The 21,194-nt window shown below is 42.2% G+C and overlaps 1 protein-coding gene and 1 long non-coding RNA gene across 3 annotated transcripts in view; one reads left to right on the plus strand and one right to left on the minus strand.

Annotated features, from left to right (window-relative positions):
- Positions 1-21,194, plus strand: part of ANKRD55 (ankyrin repeat domain 55) — a 134,173-nt gene that overhangs the window by 111,712 nt on the left and 1,267 nt on the right. For both annotated transcript variants that reach the window (XM_016953294.3, XM_016953296.3), the window contains 3 exons: positions 5,668-5,835; positions 10,659-11,323; positions 19,872-19,964. In XM_016953294.3, the coding sequence (XP_016808783.3) occupies positions 5,668-5,835; positions 10,659-11,323; positions 19,872-19,964 (926 nt within the window). The remainder of the gene's footprint in view (positions 1-5,667; positions 5,836-10,658; positions 11,324-19,871; positions 19,965-21,194) is intronic.
- The window catches only part of LOC134809960 (uncharacterized), a 54,570-nt gene continuing 42,584 nt past the window's right edge, over positions 9,209-21,194 (minus strand). The window contains exons 2-3 of the long non-coding RNA XR_010156919.1: positions 11,822-11,887; positions 9,209-11,414 (exon numbers count right to left, since the gene is read on the minus strand). This is a non-coding gene — a long non-coding RNA (uncharacterized LOC134809960). The remainder of the gene's footprint in view (positions 11,415-11,821; positions 11,888-21,194) is intronic.

Consider the following 21,194-nt stretch of genomic DNA (forward strand, 5'->3'; position numbering starts at 1 on the left):
TGGTCTTGAACTCCTGACCTCAAGTGATCCACCCACCTCAGCCTCCCGAAGTGCTGGGATTCTAGATGTTAGCCACCATACCTGGCCTAGTTTATTCAATCTTGAATACAACTATGTGTAGAATCAAACGTCCAGTGCCTTTTCACAGTATTTTCCAGGATGACCTGATGGCCAGGGCTAATCGTCTTTAGGCCACCTCCAAGCTCTCAACTCTGATCTCCTGCTGGCAACTGCCTAAGCTACTACAAGTCCACAGCTTCCAAAAATAATAATGCATAGGCACAGAGCAGCTATAAATCTACACTTAAGAAACCTTTTTTTAGAGTAAACATAATCTTCAGAGATGCAACTCTATCTCCCAGCAAGTTGACTTTTTATGTGCTTCAGCTAAGCTTCAGCTTCTCAAACTTCTGTTTTAGATCGAAGTATTTGCTGTACATTAGGCACACTTAAAAACCCACTGGGACAGGTTACCAAAACACAGGCAGACTCCTTCATCCAAGACAAATCCAAGCCTTGACCTCCTAGAAAACAGTAGGTGCTCTTTAAATGAATAGTTGAAATTCTTATTTCTACTCACAGAGTTAAAAAAAATCAAGGTCTAATACTACCCAGAATTATTTTGTCTTTGGTACAATAAAGAAAGCAGTATCACAAAAGTATCAATTTATTCGACCTTCTTATTGGGAGCCTCTATATGTGCCAGAACCACACAGTGAGTGAAAGGCTCCCATTCCCCTCCCACGTGGAGCATACAATCTTTTTTAAAAAGTGGTGGAACACTGGCCGGGTGCGGTGGCTCACTCCTGTAATCCCAGCACTTCGGGAGGCCCAGGCGGGTGGATCACGAGGTCAGGAGATCGAGACCAGCCTGGCCAACATGGTGAAACCTCATCTCTACTAAAAATACAAAAATTAGCTGGGCGTGGTGGCGGGCGCCTGTAGTCCCAGCTACTCGGGAGGCTGAGGCAGGAGAATCGCTTGAACCCCAGGGGCGGAGGTTGCAGTGAGCCGAGATTGCGCCACTGCACCCCAACCTAGTGACAGAGCGAGACTCCATCTCCAAAAAAAAAAAAAAAAAAAAAGTGGTGGAACACTTACTATATCAAGTATTTATGTTATTTTACAACCCAGAGTTTTAAAAGTTATAATGATTTTTATCTATAATTTCACCTAATTTCTATTTTTGAGTTATCTCACTAGATTAGTAGGAAACCTAAACTCGTCTTTTAAAGCCCCCCGCCCCACTTGCCTTATTGTGTGTGCCTTGGTTCTGGAATTTTATACAATGGGTGTATAGGAATAGAGATGGAGGATGGCCCCTCGTCTTCTGTCCTTATCCCTTCAGGTCGGATGATGTTCAGCTGTGTCAGTGCTGTGCTTGGGCACGGGCGCCATCTTGGCCTGCCTGTGGTCCCATTGCCTGGACAAACCACAGACATTCCCCATCCCTCGCTCCTAGTATCTCTGCTAGTGAAGCAAGGTTCTTGACCCCTTTGCTCCTGAGTCCAGTGGTCCTTTATGCTCTTGTCACACCATCTTTTTTTTTTTTTTTTTTTTTGAGACGGAGTCTCCCTCTGTCACCCAGGCTAGAGTAGCAGTGGCACGATCTTGGCTCACTGCAACCTCCGCCTCCCAGGTTCAAGCAATTCTCCTGCCTCAGCCTCCCGAGTAGCTGGGATTACAGGCATGTGCCACTACGCCCGGCTAATGTTTTGTATTTTTAGTAGAGACAGGGTTTCACCGTGTTAGCCAGGATGGTCTCGATCTCCTGACCTTGTGATCCGCCTGCCTTGGCCTCCCAAAGTGGTGGGATTACAGGTGTGAGCCACCATGCCCAGCTGTCCCACCTCGTCCATTGAAGGGGGACCACCTTTCCAGTACTGGGGAAGCCATTTCCATTCAGATGTTTAGTTAAGTATTTTCCCTTTGCTCTGAAGTTGCTCTCAGTCCCAAGCTTGGCTTTTGAAAGCAAAAAGACTTTTCCCTTCCTGACTTTGCAATATCCCTCCCCTGAGGTTGAGCACAAAGTCAACCATCCCCTTAAATAGGGGAAAGAGGCGAGGTAGAAAATATGTATAGAGATCAGGATCTTAAAATATAATCCCACCACATGAAGAAATGGTGTTAAGAGGGCTTGGTGCGGTGGCTCACGCCTGTAATTCCAACACTTTGGGAGGCCGAGGACGGCGGATCAGGAGATCGAAACCATCCTGGCCAACATGATGAAACCCTGTCTCTACTAAAAATACAAAAATTAGCTGGGTGCGGTGGCCCGTGCCTGTAATCCCAGCTACTTGGGAGGCTGAGGCAGGAGAATAGCTTGAACCAGGGAGTCGGAGGTTTCAGTGAGCTGAGATTGCACCACTGCACTCCAGCCTGGCAACAGAGCAAGACTATGTCTCAAAAAAAAAAAAAAATGGTGTTGAGAAAAGTTGGCTATGTAATTACAAAAACAGTCAAATTGGCTCTGACCTCAGTGCACATACCGAAATACGCATATAGACACACACACAGGTTTTGTTTGTTTAGTTTTTGTTTTTTGAGACAGGGTCTCGCTCCATTGCCCAGGCTGGAGTGTGGTGGCAGGATCTCGGCTCACTGAAGCCTCAACCTCTCTAGGCTCAATCAATCCTCCCACCTCAACCTCCTGAGAAGCGAAGACTACAGGCATGTACCCATCACATCCAACTAATTTTTATATTTTTTTTGTAGAGACTGGGTTTTGCCATGTTGCCCAGGCTGGTGTCGAACTCCTGAGCTCAAGCAATCTCCCACCTCTGCCTCCCAAAGTGCTGGGATTTCAGGCATGAGCCACAGTGCTCAGCCATGGTTTTTTATTTTTAAACCAAATAAATCTAGAATACTGGTGTTCTTTTTATTTACGTTCAGTAAAATTTACTTTTATGGTGTACAGTTCTATGTGTTTTAACATGCATGAATTCATGTTACCACCACAAACAGAATTCAGAACAATTCCATCAACTCCAACATCAACTCATGTCCTTCTGTATAGTCAAGCCCCCTCCCATCCCTAAGCCCTGGCAACCACTCAATAGTTATCTGTCTGTATAGTTTTGCCTTTTCCAGAAGGTCATGTAAGCGGAAATATACAGTAGGTCATCCTTTGAGACTGATTTATTTGATTTATTTCACTTAGCAGAATGCATTTGCCACTCATCTATGTTGTTGCATGTATCAGCAGTCTGTTCTTTTTCACTACTGAGTAGTATTCCAGTACTACTGGAATAGGATGAACCACAGTTTGTTTGTCCATTCACCCACTGAAGGACATTGAGTTGTTTCCAGTTTTTGACAATTAAGATAATGCTGCTACAAACATTTGTGTACCATTATTTCTGTGAATGTAAGTTTTTATTTCTCCAGCAAAATACTTAAAAGTGGGATTTGTAGGTTATAAGTATGTGTTTAACTACGGAAGGAACTGCTAAATTATTTTCCAGAGCAGCTGTTACCACTTTACATTCCCACCAGGAATGTATGAAAGTTCCAGTTTCTCCATATCTTCACCAGCACCTGTTATTGTCAAGCTTTGTTCTCTTTGGGTTTTTTGGTTTGTTTGTTTGTTTTTCTTATTTTAGCCATCTTCATAGGTGTGTATTGTTATTTCACTGTGGTTTTAATTTGCATTTCTCTAATGACAGATGTTATTGAGTACCTCTTCATGTGCTTATTTACCATCCATATATCTTCTTTGACGAAATGTCTATTCTGATCTTTTGCTAATTTTTAAAATTGGTTTATTTTCTTATTGTTCCATTCTGAAATTTTTTATTTTATTTTATTTTATTTATTTTTTGAGATGGAGTCTCGCTCTGTTGCCCAGGCTGGAGTGCAGTGGCATGATCTCGGCTCACTGCAAGCTCTGCCTCCCCGGTTCACACCATTCTCCTGCCTCAGCCTCCCGAGTAGCTGAGACTACAGGGCCCACCAGCATGCCTGGTTAATTTTTTGTATTATTAGTAGAGACAGGGTTTCACCGTGTTAGCCAGGATGGTCTCGATCTCCTGACCTTGTGATCCACCCGCCTTGGCCTCCCAAAGCGCTGGGATTACAGGTGTGAGCCACCGCACCCAGCCAGTTCTGAAAGATTTTATATTCTAATTACCAGTATTAGTAATACTTTGTTGACTATGTGATTTGCAAATATTTTCTCCCAGCCTATGGCTTGTCTTTTTATTCTCTTAAGAAAACACTGGTTATACAGTTTAATAAAGGTTTAAATACTGGTGAATATTTTTATACCTTTTGGCCAATGAAGGACTTTTTTTTTTTTTTTTTTTTGAGACAGAGTCTTGCTCTGTTGCCCATGATGGAGTGCAGTGGTGTGATCTCGGCTCACTGCAACCTCTGCCTCTGAGGTTTAAGCAATTCTCATGCCTCAGCCTCCTGAGTAGCTGGGACTACAGGCACATGCCACCATGACTGGCTAATTTTTGTATTTTTAATGGAGACAGTGTTTTGCCTTGTTGGTCAGGCTGCTCTTGAACTCCTGACCTCAGATGATCCATCTGCCTCAACCTCCCAAAGTGCCAGAATTACAGGCGTGAGCCACTGTGCCTAGCCATGAAGGACTTTTTAAACATAACATCATGAAAGAAAGAAAAAATGAATAAGGAATTAAATGTGATTTTTTTTTTTAAGTTTTATAGAAAAATCACTTAAAAATTGAAAGTCAGCCGGGCATGGTGGCTCACGCCTATAATCCCAGCACTCTGGGAGGCCAAGGCGGGTGGATCATGAGTTCAGGAGTTCAGAACCAGCCTGGCCAACATAGTGAAACCCCGTCTCTACTAAAAATACAAAAATTAGCCGGGTGTGGTAGCATGTGCCTGTCATCTCAGCTACTCAGGAGGCTGAGGGGGGAGAATCGCTTGAACCTGGGAGGCGAAGGTTGCAGTAAGCCAAGACCACACCATTGCACTCCAGCCTGGGTGACAGAGTGAGACTCTGTCTCAAAAAATAAAATAAAAATAAAAATAAATTAAAAGTCAAGTAACAAATTACAGAAAATGTTTTCATAAACATAACCTATAAAAGATCAATGTCTTTAATATAAAGAGCACATACAAATTAGTAAGAAAAACACTTATACTTTAATAGAAAAATGACAAAAGGCATTAGTCATTTCAATGAAGAAACTCAAATGGCAAACAAACTTATATTTCAAAAGTTCAAACCTTACTATAAATTAAATAAAAAGGAAAATGACAGTGAAGCATATTTTGCCTACCAAAATGGACAAAGATTTTTAAAGTTAGTGACAATACTCAGTATTACAGAAGGAGGAGAAACATAGCTAGTAGGAGGATAAACTGACTCAATCTTCCGGAAGGCAGTTTGGCACTATGTATAAAGAACCTCAAAACTGTTCATACCCTTTGACCCACTACTTCCTCTTCTAGGAAATTGTTAGAAAGGCCAGAGAGTGTAGATGGCAGGGAATACTTAGCGCTAGAGGAGAGGCCCCTACACATGTCCACCATCATCCTTCGGGCTCATTTAACACTTACTATTTCTATACTGTAAATGGCAACAAGATTTTCCCTACCTCAACCTGACTTTGAGCAGGAGCTGTTGCTGGCTAAGCAGCCTGAACAATTCACATGCTCAGACGCTTGTGCTTTTTTCACATGGCCCCTCCAGGACACCTCTGCACTGGGCTGCAGCTGCAGGGAAGGCCGAATGTGTCCAGTCACTGCTGGAGTTGGGAATGGACAGCAACCTGCGGGACATCAATGAGAGCACACCCTTGGCCTATGCCCTGTACTGCGGTCACACGGCGTGTGTCAAACTCCTCTCCCAAGAGAGCAGGTGAGTACAACAGGAGCCAGTTATTTTTCTATTCTTCTCAAATATTTATAAATTTGGATGAAATGTTTTAAATTGCCAAGGTGCAAACCAATAATAATATTATTATACTTTCATAATATAATTAATGTTACATAGTATTAAAGACATTAAATGATTATATAATTAACGTTTGCCATTATCTAACACAGAATAAAGTGTTCTTGGAGCAAAATGATAGTAGTGAACCCAAATCCATCAGCCTAATATTCACTGAACTTGAATCTCTTTCCTTTTCTCTCTTTCCTCTTCCCTTTTTGGCACATCCTCTAAATCCCTCTTTTGCCTAATTTGATGAGTCTCAAACTTTTGTTCTCAGGACCCTTTTACACTCTCAAAAATTATTAAGGGCCCCCAAATAACTTTAGTTTATGAGAGTCAAATCTGTCCATATTTATGGCATTAGAAATTAAAACTGAGCGGCCAGGTGCGGTGGCTCATGCCTGTAATCCCAGCACTTTGGGAGGCTGAGGCAGGCGGATCACCTGAGGTTAGGAGTTCGAGACCAGCCTGGCCAACATGGTGAAATCCCACCTCTACTAAAAATACAAAAATTAGCCAGGCATGGTGGTGAGTGCCTGTAATCTCAGCTACTTGGGAGGCTGAGGCAAGAGAATAGCTTGAACCTGGGCGATGGAGTTTGCAGTGACCCGAGATCACTCCATTGCACTCCAGCCTGGGTGACAGAGTGAGACTCCGTCTCAAAAAAAAATTAATTAATTAATTAAAATGAGAAATTTTTAATAAAATATGCATTGTTATCCATTTAAATTAATAATAAACATTACATTTACATGTGAACATAAATAGCATATTTTAATTAAAAATAAAATGTTTTATTTAATATTTCTATTCCCAAAACAAAAATATTGTCATGAGAAGAGCAGCATTGTTTTATATTTTTGGCAACTCTCTTTGGTAGCTTAATACAAGCTTAATAGAATACAGCTGCAGGCTGGGCATGGTGGCTCACACCTGTAATCCTAGCACTTTGGGAAGTCGAGGCGGGTGGATCACCTGAGGTCAGAAGTTCAGCTAGACCAGCCTGGCCAACATGGTAAAACCCCATCTCTACCAAAAACAGAAAAACTAGCCAGATGTGGTGGTGCGTGCCTGTAACCCCAGCTACTGGGGAAGCTGAGGCAGGAGAACCGCTTGAGCCTGGGAGGTGGAGGTTGCAGTAGTTGCAGTAAGCCGAGATAGTGCCACTGCACTCCAGCCTGGATGACAGAGCAAGACCCTGTCTCAAAAAAAAAAAAAATAGAATAAAGTGGGTTCCACATCTACTCTTTGCATTCTCTCTGTTGCGATATAATGTGTTTTGTTTTTTGGTTTGGGGGTTTGCTTATTTATTTATTTATTTATTATTATTATTATTTTTTTTAGAACCAGAGTCTCACTTGTCATCCAGGCTGGTGTGCAGTGGCATAATCATGGCTTACTGCAACCTTGAACTCTTGGGCTCAAAAGATCCCCTCACCTCAACCTCCTGAGTAGCTGGGACTTTAGGCATGTGCCACCATGCCCAGCTGGGTTTTCTTGTTTTTTGGTTTTTAATTTTTTTGTAGAGATGGCCTCACTATGCTACCCAGGCTGGTCTCAAACTCCTGGCCTCAAGCAGTCCTCCCACCTTAGCCTCCTGAAGTGCTGGGATTAGAAGTGTGAGCCATCATGCCCAGCCACAGTATCATGTTTTGATTGATGTATATAAAAACGATCCAGCCTTATATAAATACGTAGTTGGAAAAGACAGGTGTATCTCAATAGGCTTTTCAGATAATTGTGTGTATTTTTCTTTGATACGATACCAAAACTTAACAAGCAGTAGTTTCTTAAAGGTTAATTGCAATGTGGATTCTCACCATATCAATGAATTTTTTGTACTCTGTCACATTAGAATACATTACTATACCTTATACTTTAAATGGGTCTTATACACATGCGTGATTTTATTAACACCTTGCATTGGTCATTTGGAAAATATTGGTTCACTTAATTATAAAGATCTTCCAAATGACACATTTCATTATACAATATCAAAAAGTCACATTTGTTAACATCACCACCAATCTATTGGACAAGCTTTATATACTGAGATGGTGTCAAGCTTACAATGTGAATATAAGTTTTCCAAAATTCTAGTTTTTGCTTGAAAGCTAGACTTTTGTCATTGGCTACAATAACTGTCAGTTATTTATCTTGAAATGAAATATTCACTGTATTCGTTTTATTTTATTTATTTGTTTATTTATTTTGAGATGGAGTTTCACTCTTGTTGCCCAGGCTGGAGTGCAATGGCATGCTCTCGGCTCACCGAAACCTCTGCCTCCCAGGTTCAAGCGATTCTCCTGTCTCAGCCTCCAGAGTGGCTGGGATTACAGGCATGTGCCACTACCCCTGGCTAATTTTGTATTTTTAGTAGAGACAGGTTTTCTCCATGTTGGTCGGGCTAGTCTCTAATTCCCAACCTCAGGTAATCCACCCGCCTCGGCCTCCCAAAGTGCTGGGATTACAGGCGTGAGCCACCACGCCTGGCCCACTTTATTCATTTTAATATATTTTTATTGTATATATATATATAGTATACATATTTTGATATAAATATACCTAGTCAGATGGGCCAGGCGCAGTGACTCACGCCTGTAACCTCCACACTTTGGGAAGCCAAGGTGGGTGGATCACTTGAGCCCAGGAGTTCAAGACTAGCCTAGCCGAGATGGCAAAACCCCATCTCTACTGAAAATACCAAAATTAGCTGGGCGTGGTGGCATGCACCTGTAATCTCAGACACTTGGGAGGCTGAAGCACGAGAAATACTTGAACTCAACTGCAACTTTGTACCCTTCGACCTACACCTCCCATTCCCCCACCTCACCCTCACTTCTGGTAACCACTGTTTTACTCTCTGTTTCTGTGTATTTCACTTTATTTATTTTGCAGAAATTTCTGCAAATACTTAGCTCTACATAACCATAGTTTGTCTGCAAGGCATAAAAATGGTGTTCCGTGAAAAAAGTGTCCGGTTCAGCCTGCAACTCAAACAATTGCACAGCTGCTTTACCCCAAGACAATCATCACACCTGCGTATATAGTAGAATTGCTTACGAGTGCTTCTTATTTTGTCAAACAAGTGTACTCAAGTTAATATTTAATCAAATTAACAACTTGTACTGCCTAAACAAGGACATTATTAAGTTAAAGGACTTTTTTTTTCTGCAAGTACATTGACGCCACTATTGTCCTGATTTGTACTGAGGCAGCCACCATTTTACCCACCACCTCTACTGCACCATCGATGCAAGGCAGCACAGTGAAAAAGACAAATAACGTTGTGATGTTATTATGAATAGAGTTTAATGCCATAAACCCCTGAAAAAGTCGGGGATCCCTCTCCAAGGGTTCAGTGGACCGCATTTTGAGACCCAGAGGCCTAAAGCACAAGCTGTAACAGGAGGAGGAGATGGCTTACACAAGATGCTGCAATAGCATCAATTCACACAGACATATTCTTTATAGGGAAACTTGAGCGTCGGAAGTGCCCTGGGGCTCTCTCTCTGGTAGTATTAGGAGTCTAGAATTCAGTATTTCAAAAAGCCCATTGGAAGGTGAAAGAATAAAAATAAGACTACATCATGGAATAAAAATTCGAAGGATGCACTGTGTGACCTGTAGAGAAAACATTCGTTATATGCATCCAAAATAAGTGGTGATGTTTTTCAAATTGCAGATTGCGATATCTCACTCCAGAAAGTAATGTTGCAATCTGACGCAGGGGCACACACACGGGTCAGGTTTCATCGTTAATTCATACCGCAGAAAGCATTAAGTCAATTGGAGCCTCAAAAGAGAATCACACAGAATTTTCCAAGGAACACAAACAGAACAGTGCCTCGGGGAACCTCTCGACAACTGCTGGCCTTTTTCCTTCATAATTTGCCTGCGCATTGGGCATTGCTCACTTTCTTCTGCAGCCACGCCCGACCTTGGTTATGCACTCCTTCTCTTCCCTCTCTGGAGCCCAGACTAAAGCTTCTTTCCTTGGTTTTTTTTTTTTTTTTTTTTGCTAGAGATGAGATCCTGCCATGTTGCCCAGGCTGGTCTCAAACTCCTGACTTCAAGTGATCCTCCTGCCTCAGCCTCCCAAAGTTCTGGAATTATAGGCGTTAGCTACCGTACCTGTTCTTCAGCATACTTTTTTAAAAAGTACTTTTCGATAGGAAAGTTTTAGTTTAAAATGGGGAGGGGGTCTCTGAGGGGGATAATGTCAGTTGGTCAGCACTCGGTCCAGGTTTTCTAGGATCTCTGTCAGAGAAAGCCTAAAACCACACTCCCCCCACCTCAGCAACCTCCTCCATCCTTCTGCTCATTGAAGCCTGAACTCAAACCCTTAGGCTTCATCTCTGACTTCAACTTGCGTGCCTACTGACTGTCCTTGAGATGTGAGAACAACAACACTTTCAGCTAATTTTCAGTTTAGTTAACCTCTTGTTGAAAACAGATGATCTAGTGTAAATTTTGAAAGGATATCCCCTGAAGGAGCAAGAAAAATCTAAGAAACGTCCTCCTTGGGCAAAGACTGCCCAAGGTAAAGAGCCTCTTCTGGGCGGGATTGCCAGGGGTACTGTGAGTTCTTCACACTGCCTTTAACTTGAGAAGGCTTTGGAGGTATCTAGGAAGGATCTCAGAAAACCTGATGAAGCATGTGGAATAGGGGGTCGGTATTTCGGTGAGTGATGTCTCTACTTCCCATACTCACATATCATCCCTGCTCTTTTATATTCGCATAGAACAGAGCCTACTCGACCCCCTCCCTCCCAGAGCAGTCGGCCCCAGAAGAAGGAGAGACGGTTCAACATGCTCAACCAAATATTCTGCAAAAACAAGAAAGAAGAGCAGAGAGCCCATCAGAAGGATCCCAGCAGGGACCGATACAGAGAGGAGGACACCTCGGAAGTCAATGACATCATCACCACCTTTGATAGCATCGTGGGTACCAACTGCCAAGAACAGCCTGGTGATCAGGTGGCTATGGTTGAATTTAAGAAGAAAACCTCAGACAATTCAAAATATCTCTTACCAGAAAAGAAACCGCTGGCCCGTAAGGGGCTTCCACCAATCAGAACGCAGAGTCTCCCACCCATCACCCTGGGCAATAACTTCCTAACAGCCTCCCATAGGGCCACTTCCCATGCAGGCCTGAGCTCTGTTCCTCATCATATGGCCCAGCGATCTCAGAAAAGTCGAAGTGAGCAGGATTTATTAAATAACAGAACTGGCTGCCAGATGTTACTAGATAACCCCTGGAAGAGTGATTCTAATCAGGTATTTTCCTACAAAGTTTGGACTGTGTCTTCTTCGGATAAGCTGCTGGACAGATTGCTCAGTGTCCGGCCTGGTCACCAAGAGGTCTCCGTGCCACCACACCTTCGCCATCTACATAATCCGTCATCAGGTAATGTCCTTGATTTCATCTTCATTCTCAGCAGGCTCTATACTGGAAATGTCCCGTACAGTTTTAAGCTAGGAACTGGAGTGACAATAGCCTAGAAGGCAGGGTGAGAATAAAATGAGTGATTAGAGCCACCTTTTCTCCCAAAGTGCACTGGATTTGAGATTTCTGAGCTGTGAAAACATTCTGCTTCTCCCCTCTTCAAGTAATCATCAAGTACAAATATGTGCCTTCTCATCTCCCCAGCAAATATGTGTGGTATGTACCAGATTGGAGCAAGAATATTACTATTTCCACTAGCAAGGATTCTTAACTAGTGTGTGGCAAATACCTGTGAGGAGTTTGTTTGTGTGATTGTTTTTAAATCAGGCATTCAATTTCCACCCCAGACCTACTAAACCAAAATCTTGGTGAGGGAACAGGGAAAATGGCCATGCTTTGTGTGGACACATGTAGAAAGGTAACACATTTGCACATTTTAAGTTAGATCTCAACACATACCAAAGGGTTGCAAAGCAATTCTCCCTCTTGCGTCTTCCCCAGCTATCCAGTGCCCCTCATCCAAAGCTAAATGTCAAAAAAAAAAAAAAATGCATTTTTTGTTTATCCTTCCAGAGATATTTTACCCACATATGTCTCCATTTTTAGATATGAAATATGTACATATCCCAACTTTTAAATAAATGTATCACACTAAAGAATGTATTTATTTATTTATTTGAGACAAGGTCACACTCTGTCACCCAGGCTAGAGTGCAGTGGCACAATCATGGCTCACTGCAGCCTCTGTCTCCTGGGTTCAAGCGATCCCCCTGCCTCAGCATCCTGAGTAGCTGGGACTATAGTTGCGCACTGCTACATCTGGCTATTTTTTTTTTTTTTTTTTTTTTTTTTTTTTTTTGTGGAGATGGAGTTTCACTGTGTTTCCCAGGCTGGTGGTGAACTCATGGCCTCAAGCAATCCTCCCTTCTCGGTCTCTCAAAGTGCTGAGATTATAGGCATGAGCCGCCACACCAAGCCTAAGAATTTATATAGATAGATAGATAGATATAGATAAAGATTTTTTTTTTTTGAGACGGAGTCTCACTCTGTCGCCCAGGCTGGAGTGCAGTGGTGCAATCTCAGCTCACTGCAACCTCCACAGTGACACGATCTCAGCTCACTACAACCTCCGCTTCCCGGGTTCAAGCGATTCTCCTGCCTCAGTCTCCCAAGTAGCTGGGACTACAGGCATATGCCACCACACCCAGCTAATTTTTTGTATTTTTAGTAGAGATGGGGTTTTACCATGTTAGCCGGGATGGTCTCGATCTGACCTCGTGATCCACCCGTCCCAGCCTCCCAAAGTGCTGGGATTACAGGCGTGAGCCACCGCGCCTGGCATAGAATTTATATTTTTATACAAATGTATATGTATCTATTCTCCACCTTATAAATAAATTTATCACACTAAAGAATTTATTTTTATTTTTTAAATGATCCATAGGCCGGGTACAGTGACTCACACTTGTAATCTCAGAACTTTGAAGGGTTGAGGCAGGGGGTCAATGTAGCAGGATCCCCATCTCTACAGAAAAAGAAAAAAAAAGATCCACAGGTGATTCTTTGAACCATTGTTCAAAAGCAGAGGCTGCAAAACAGCTTCCGAAACCTGTTCGGTGCCACAGTACCTTGGCTTGTTTTTAAGTAAATGTCAATATTTTTAAATTATGAAATTTTATATAAAAATCTAGAATTCTAGCTTCTCTCGAAAAACTAGAAAATCTGGCAACACTAAACCCAAATTCCCAAATGGCAATAATTGGCTGGATCTGAGTAACCACTGTCCACTTAGACACCACTGTCCCCAGTTCAGTTCAGTCCAGTCCACACCACTCCACCGTCTCTCCATGGAGTGTCAGACAGGCTTTATAAACAACTTTCAGTTGTTGTTTTTCTTACAGTAGGATTAAGAGAAAAAATAATTTATTTCTTGAAGCCATTTTTCTCTAAGAGTAGAAAAATGAAAGACCAAGACAGCAATGGGGGTTTTTGTTGGGCAGTGGGGTGTGTGTGTGTGTGTGTGTGTGTGTGTGTTTTGAGACAGAGTCTCACTTGTCACCCAGGCTGGAGTGTAGTGGCATGATCTCGGCTCACTGCAACATCCGCCTCCTGGGTTCAAGCAATTCTCCTGCCTCAGCCTCCCAGGTAGCTGGGATTACAGGCATGTGCCACCACGCCTGGCTAATTTTTGTATTTTTAGTGGAGACGGGGTTTCACTATGTTGGCCAGGCTGGTCTCGAACTCCTGACCTCGTGATCCGTCCGCCCTCGGCCTCCCAAAATGCTGGGATTACAGGCGTGAGCCACTGTGCCCAGCCGCAACATGTTTTTTAAAAAGTAGAAAAGGGCCATATATTTTTTTAGAATGAGCAAAATTCCTTTGTGTTTAATATGCAGTTGATTTTGACTCTATTCACCCTTTGACATGTGCCCAGTGCCTGAAGCCTTTGAAGTAGAATATGGCTCCCTCACTTGTATTTTTATACATATTTAGGCACAGGATAAATATGGATAAGCACATTAAGGCTGTTTCCTGATGTCTGAGAAAAACTCCAGTCAAGATTTTGCTTCCTCCACAAAGCACTGAAGCACTTGGCTGGTGGCATGGGTAGTGTTTGCATTTTTTTCTGCAGAAGGATCAGGAAGGGAACACAGTGGTCTGCCACCTTTTGACACTTCAGGGCCTCAACCCATCCTGTTTTCCAGAGTTAGGCCTGTCCCGGCCAAACGAATACCTTCTGTTATGAAAATCATATGAAAATCTGAAAATCTTGTTCTTTTTCCGTTCCAAAGACAGCCTTGGCCTGTCTCTTTTATATCAGTTAGGATGGGGTTCAGCTTCCTGTAAAAGAAACCCAGAGTCGCAGGGGCTTGAACAACATAGAAGTTTATTGCTATCATGGCCAGGTGCAGTGGCTCAGGCTTGTAATCCCAGCACCTTGAGAGGCCGAGGCAGGTGGATTGCTTGAGCTCAGGAGTTCAAGACCAGCCTGGGCAACGTGGTTAAGCTTCGTCTCTACAAAAAATACAAAAAAATTAGCCAGGAGTAGTGGTACTTGCCTGTGGTCTCAGCTACTTGGGGGGCTGAGACGGGAGGATCACTTGAGCCTGGGAGGCAGAGGTTGCAGTGAGCCAAGATCACACCACTGCACCCCAGACTTGGTGACAAAGTGAGGCCCTGTCTCAAAAAAAAAAAAAAAAAAAGTTTACTGCTATCACATGAAAGAAGTCTGAAGTAGGCAGTTCCCAGACATTTGGTGGCTCCACAATCATAAGAACATAGGCTCTTTCCATCTATGTGCCCCGTCACCTAATGTATGGCTTCTCTCCTCAAGGGGCTGATGGAGCAGAGGGAAGGAAGTAGAGAGGGGGAAAAATGCGTGTCCCCATGTGAATCAGCTCCCATTAAGAACTCATCTGGCTTAAGTGCCACACTTCCGCTTGCATCTCATTGGCCTCTAAACTTTGGTCATATATTCACAGCTATCAACAAGGAGTCTTTTAGCTGGCCACGTTGCTATCCCTCCAAAATTGGATTTCTGTTTCTAAGTGAGGAAGTAGATATTAGATGGAGAATTAGTACATTCTGACACATGTGCCTCCCAAAAATTTCCATCTTATTTGAAATAAAAAGAAATTCAATAAACACGGTTTGGGGATTTGTTCACTTACACAATGAAATAACTAGAAAAATCCTGGGACAGCAGAATAGCAGAAAGGGAAAGGTGAATTTCTCCAGTGGAATCTGCCTATATCAAATATTTTTTTCCAACCAATTTTTCTGAGTGCTGATTATAACTAGGAGCCATTCTAGGCAACTGAGTCATGATAAGATAAATTTCCCAAGTGTTTTCAGCCTATAAATCAGCTTTAAGGGGTATAGATTTACTAAAATGCTTCTGCAACTGACTTTAAATTGACTTTCTTCTCATGTTTAGATACAGTCATAGGGTTTCAAAAATGGAAAGGAGCTTAGTCATTTGATCAAACATTAAATGATTGCTGAGTGTTTATCATAGTTGATTTATCAAAAGAGAGTGAGGGTTTTTTTTTTTTTTTTTTAGAGAGAGATAGGATCTGTCACCCAGGCTGGAGTACAGCGGCTTGATCATAGCTCACTTCAGCCTCAAACTCCTGGGCTTAAGCAATCCTCCCATCTCAACCTCCCATGTAACTGGAACTACAGACACATCTCCTCCTCTGGCTAATTTTTTGATCATCATTTTTTTGTAGAGACAAGGGTCTCACTTTGTTACCCAGACTAGTCTAGAACCCCTGGCCTCAAGCAATCCTCCCATCTTGGCCTCCCAAAATGCTGGGATTATAGATATGAGCCACTGAGGCTGGGTGTGGTGGCTCATGCCTGTAATCCCAGCACTTTGGGAGGCCAAGGTAGGCGGATCACCTGAGGTCAGGAGTTCGAGACCAGCCTGGCCAACATAGTGAAACCCCATCTCTACTAAAAATACAAAAATACAAAAATTAGCCAGGTGTGGTGGCGGGCGCCTGTAGTCCCAGCTACTCTGGAGGCTGAGGTGGGAGAATCGCTTGAACTCAGGAGGCAGAGCTTGCAGTGAGCCGAGATCGCACCTGCACTCCAGCCTGGGCGACAGAGCGAGACTATGTCTCAAAAAAAAAAAAAAAAAAGCTTTCCTAGCCTTACGGATTTTATTTTTGTGATCATTTTTAACAATAATTGTTTTGAGATCACTGAGGCTTCTGCACTACACTGAAGTGGGTGTTGTCGTTGTTGTTAGTCTAGGAGAGTTGAAACTTTATGTGAAAGTTTAATGTGGTAAAGCAGTTGGATAAATCATCCCACTGTAGCACTGACTTGAACTTGGATTGTCCCTTTATCTTTGGATTTCCTCCTTTCCTGCCCTGGGTTTGGTAGAAATAATATGAGTTAGTAGTGCTGCTGTTAAAATTCCAGGCAGCCACTATCCAATGCTTACATCAGCAGCCCTGAACATTTAGCTGTAATGATTATTGCTTAACATTTATTGAGACCTGTCAGAGGTTGGATGCAGCAAGATGGGGGATGAAGCACTTATCCTAGAGACTTGGAATTTGGAGCACGTCAGCTTAATTCATTGCAGGCAGCTTTCAGAGAAAATGGAACAGAAAGCTCTGTGGTATTGTCTGCTAGCCTGGTTATTTATAAGCCGTCACAAGAAAAGTAAAAAAGTGTGCATTTCCTTTCTCCTGCAAAAGAGAGCTTCCTTCTCTAGAATTTTCTAGACTATCTCAGCAACAATGCACTCTTCTGGCTGGTTAGGTCTGATCCTGTGATCCCTCTGTCTAAACCCATCAAACGTTTTGCATCTTTTCAGGACAAAGGCCAGGGTTCTAAACTGGGCAAACAAAGCCCTCACGGCATGGTCAGACCTCACGGCACGGTCAGACCTCACGGCACGGTCATGCTCAGCTTCTGCACCGCCCATCTCAAATCCCCACCCCTACCTCTTCAGAAGTTCCTTGAATATGTCTCAGTTTCTTGACAATTTCATACCTTTTCATTCTATGACATCTTGGCCCTTGTTATTATTTTGGGTTCTCTCCGCTGTGTGCTTGACCGATTCCTACAATCTTTTAAGAACCAGCTCAAAACTCACCTTCCATAATATGTGAAGGTCACCCTGATCTCTGTAGGAAATATGGCTCTTTCTTAGGACTGCTAATAAGAACAGCTCCACCTGGCCGGGCACAGTGGCTCACGCCTGTAATCCCAACACTTTGGGAGGCTGAGACGGGTGGATCACCTGAGGTCAGGAGTTCAAGATCAGCCTGGCCAACATGGTGAAACCCCATCTCTACTAAAAATACGAAAATTAGCCTGGTGTGGTGGCACACACCTGTAGTCCCAGCTACTCAGGAGGCTGAGGCAGGAGAATTGCTGGAACCCGGGAGGCAGAGGTTGCCGTGAGCCACGATGGCACTACTGCACTCCATCCTGAGCAACAGAGTGAGACACTGTCTCCAAAAAAAAAAAAAAAAAAGAATAGCTCCACCTTGCTGACCTACACACCTACACACTTCGCTTTCCACAACATTGCAGGAGAGATTTTATCCTCTTTATAACTGGAAGAAATTGAGACAGAGAGGTTAGCTCATCTGCCTAAGGTCACAGAGCTAGTAGCTAGGAAGTGGCAGAGGAGATATTGGAACAAGGTCTATGGGATCCCAGAAAACCTCAACTTCTCTGGACCATTCCTTCCTCTGCAATGCCCTCACAAACTCTATCACAGCACTACTCATGGAGCTTCAAAACCATATGTTTACCTGTCTCTCCTCCCACATCAATTGCAATCCCCTCCTGAACGCCCTGCTTTCTCCTCTTTGTACTCTAGGGTCTGGAATATAATGAGTGCTCAATGGATGATTGCTGAATTATCTATTTATTATTGTTATTATCATTATTATTATTATTAATCCTGCAGTCACCTCGGGTTCCGCATTGTAACTGTGAAAACATTTCCTATCCTTTTTTTCTAGGACAGTGGTCCTTGACCCTGTCCCCAAAGCTGAACACTCCCTGGAGTTGCCTGCAGCACCAGACAGCTTTGGGCTATGCACGGCTCCACCCTGTCCCTAAAAACTGAGCAAAATGCCAACATGGAATAAAGTTTAACTCCCCTTCATCTCCAAGTCACTGCTGTAGCCCTTCTTTGCCCACTGCTCCCATCTGCTTAGAGGAGGCAGAATAATAGAAGTTACAGGGTCAGCCCTATAGGGTTGAAGTCTAGGCTGTGTCCCTTCCTAGCGTGTGACTTGAGCACTTTTAGAACTCCTCCAAGTCACAAGGTCCTCATTTGTAAAATGAGGATGATAATAGAATGTATCTCACAAGAAAAAGTGATTGTCAGAGTTAAATAAGATTATGCCTACAGCATTTATCCCTATTCCTGACAAAAGTAAGTGTTCCATAAACATAACTCATAATTATTATCTCATTGTTGGTTTTACAAATTTCTGCTCAAGTGTTCATGGATAAATAGCTGTTCGCTAATATAAATTTTAATGTTAATTCTACGCAGGAATATTTTCTCTGTAAATAATGGCTCCTGAAGTTATTTGATGTTCAGTGTTCAAAAGGATAAAATATAATGGCAAAATATCCACCAGGGAGACTGGAGATTTAATCTCCATCAACTAACATTGCTGAGGTGGCCGCTTCTGCACAGTCCATCCACCATGAGATTCACTTAAACAGATGCAAGGTGTTCTTGGCTAATCCTTTTGTTTTTTCTTTTTTTCTTATGCTATTTTGCTCCAACAGAAGACCCTTAAAGTCTAGGAGCATTGCTATAGCAATTCTGGTTCTTTCTTACTAGACTGATAGGCAAAAGATCAAATAATCTTTTTTTGTTAAGGTCTTTTGAGTACTTTACCCTATAAGCTAAATGCTTTACTCTTGTTCTCCAATTTAATCCTCATGACAAGTGGAAAAGATATACAATTATTTATTTTCACCATTTTGTATATGAAAAAATTGAGGTGTTGAGAGGTAATATCATTTGCCCAACGTCATATAACTGAAAAGTGGGGAAGCAGGGAATCAAGCCTAATTCTGTTTGACCCCAGAGCCCAACCAAGCTCCTATTCATGACACCATCCAGTCAATTTTAAAATGGATTTAAATCACATTTGTGTGTTCCCTTCTATTTTCAAGTATCGAACATCCGTATCTTAAAGTCAGTAGTACATTGATGAATGTTTAACAGCTGGCTTTCCAGGAGAAAAATCTGTGCTTGCTGATTTTTCACTGCGTAAATACACCCACCATGGCTGATTTCAAGACACTAGTGTGATGTCAAACAGTTCACAAAATTTCTGAAAATGTAGCCATCAGCTCTCAAGAGCTGGCTCACATGGTTCTTGCACACACCACTGCTTTCTGTCCAAGTTAGAGAATAGGTTTCCCGAGTGCATCTACCCCATTCCGTCTTCCAGGTCAATGATTCTCCATCCTGGCTGCACTTGAATCAGCTGGGAGCTGATAAACAGCTGACACCATGCCCCACCTCCAGAGATTCTGATCTAATAACCTGGGATGTGGCCAGGAAAGCAGTATGTTTTCTAACTTCTTAGATAATTCCTATGTGCAGCCAGGATTGAGAAACTCTGCTTTAGAAGAAAATACTCTACTCATCACCCACTCATTTCATCAAAGATTTGATGAATATATAAGAGATGCCATATCTATATTATTTCCTTTTTTTTTCAACTTTAACTTTTATGGGGTGAGTAACCCAGTGTGTTTCTTTATAAAATTTTATTTAAACTAGTACTCTCAAGAAATGATTTCTAGTACCTTTTTCTATCATTTAAACAGTGACTGGTATATAACAGAAATGCAATAAAGTGTAGCTATCATTGTTTTCATTGTTATTGTTACCACCTTAAATTTAGTGATCTGTAACAACTTTGATGATTCTCTTATCCATTGCATTCTGTAATTTGCACTTGGTTGAGTCTCAAGTAATTGATGCAAATATGTTTATCTTCAGGACAAAATTTTCAGCATCTTTCCCCAAACAGACACAAAATCAGGGATCTTCCTTTCACTCGGAACAACCTAGCTCCCCTACCAGATCAAAAATGTAAGTATTATGAATCTTCCGCAGCTTCCTTTGCAAGTGTTAACATATCTAGACACAACTAAATGTTATTTCCGTTTACTTTCATTTTTCTTTTTTTTTTTTTTTTTTTTTTGAGATGGAGTCTTGCTCTGTCGCCCCGGCTAGAGTGCAATGAACATGATCTCAGCTCAGTGCAACCTCCACCTCCCAGGTTCAAGCGATTCCCCTGCCTCAGCGTCCCAAGTAGCTGGGATTACAGGCACCTGCCACCACGCCTGGCTAATTTTTGTATTTTTTTTAGTAGAGATGGGGTTTTGCCATGTTGGCCAGGCTGGTTTCCAACTCCTGACCTCAAGTGATCCACCCGCCTCGGCCTCCCAAAGTGCTAGGATTACAGGCGTGAGCCACCACGCCCAGCTCTACTTTCATTTTTCAAGGGAACATCAGGTGCCAACACTTATAAATTACAGGAAAACAGAGACCATCTTTAAAGCCTTTTTTTAAATGCTTATTTTTTTAAAAAAAATAATACTCCCTCCCTTTAGGAATTTTTGTGTTTGAACTATTGAAACAATAACAAGTTTATTTTTACATGTATTATTTAATGTCTTTAGGAAGATGCTTTAAAAATTCTCTCTTAAGACTGGCCTCCTGATATCGGTTTCCTTACTATACTGGACAGATAGAAATGTACATCGCCTCTGTACTCACAGTCCATGCATTCCTAAGCAGAAAAAAATTGCCGTTCATCAGGATTACTTTTGCTATTATTGATTTATTTTATATGAAAAAAACTCTCCTAATATAAAATATTAATATACTCCATTGGGCCAGTGATCTTCAAACTTTAGTGTGCCTAAGTATTACCTGGGGTGTTTGTTGTGAAGTAGATTCCTGGGTCCCCCACCCAGAGATTCTGAGTTTGAATATTCTCATATCTATAGTCTGAAGCATAATAATAATAAAGCAAGTTTTATTATTATTCCCGTTGTAGAGCCAGGAACAAAACTACAGGACACTGAGTCTACTGCCTCATGAAATAAGCAATACTTACTGGATTCTATTTTCTTTTTTTCTTCCAATTGCACCCCACTGCATTTATCACAGACACACACACACACACAGCCCCTCCACATCCTCCTAAGTGCAGGTTAGACGATTTAGGAGCTGTCCTATTTCAGATAAGTTTCTCAACCTTTCTGTACTTTAGTTTCCTCACCGTCCATAACAATAGTGCTATTCTAATAAGAT

The sequence above is a fragment of the Pan troglodytes genome, chromosome 4 (genome assembly GCF_028858775.2).
Source record: "Pan troglodytes isolate AG18354 chromosome 4, NHGRI_mPanTro3-v2.0_pri, whole genome shotgun sequence".
Taxonomy (NCBI): Eukaryota; Metazoa; Chordata; class Mammalia; order Primates; family Hominidae; genus Pan; species Pan troglodytes.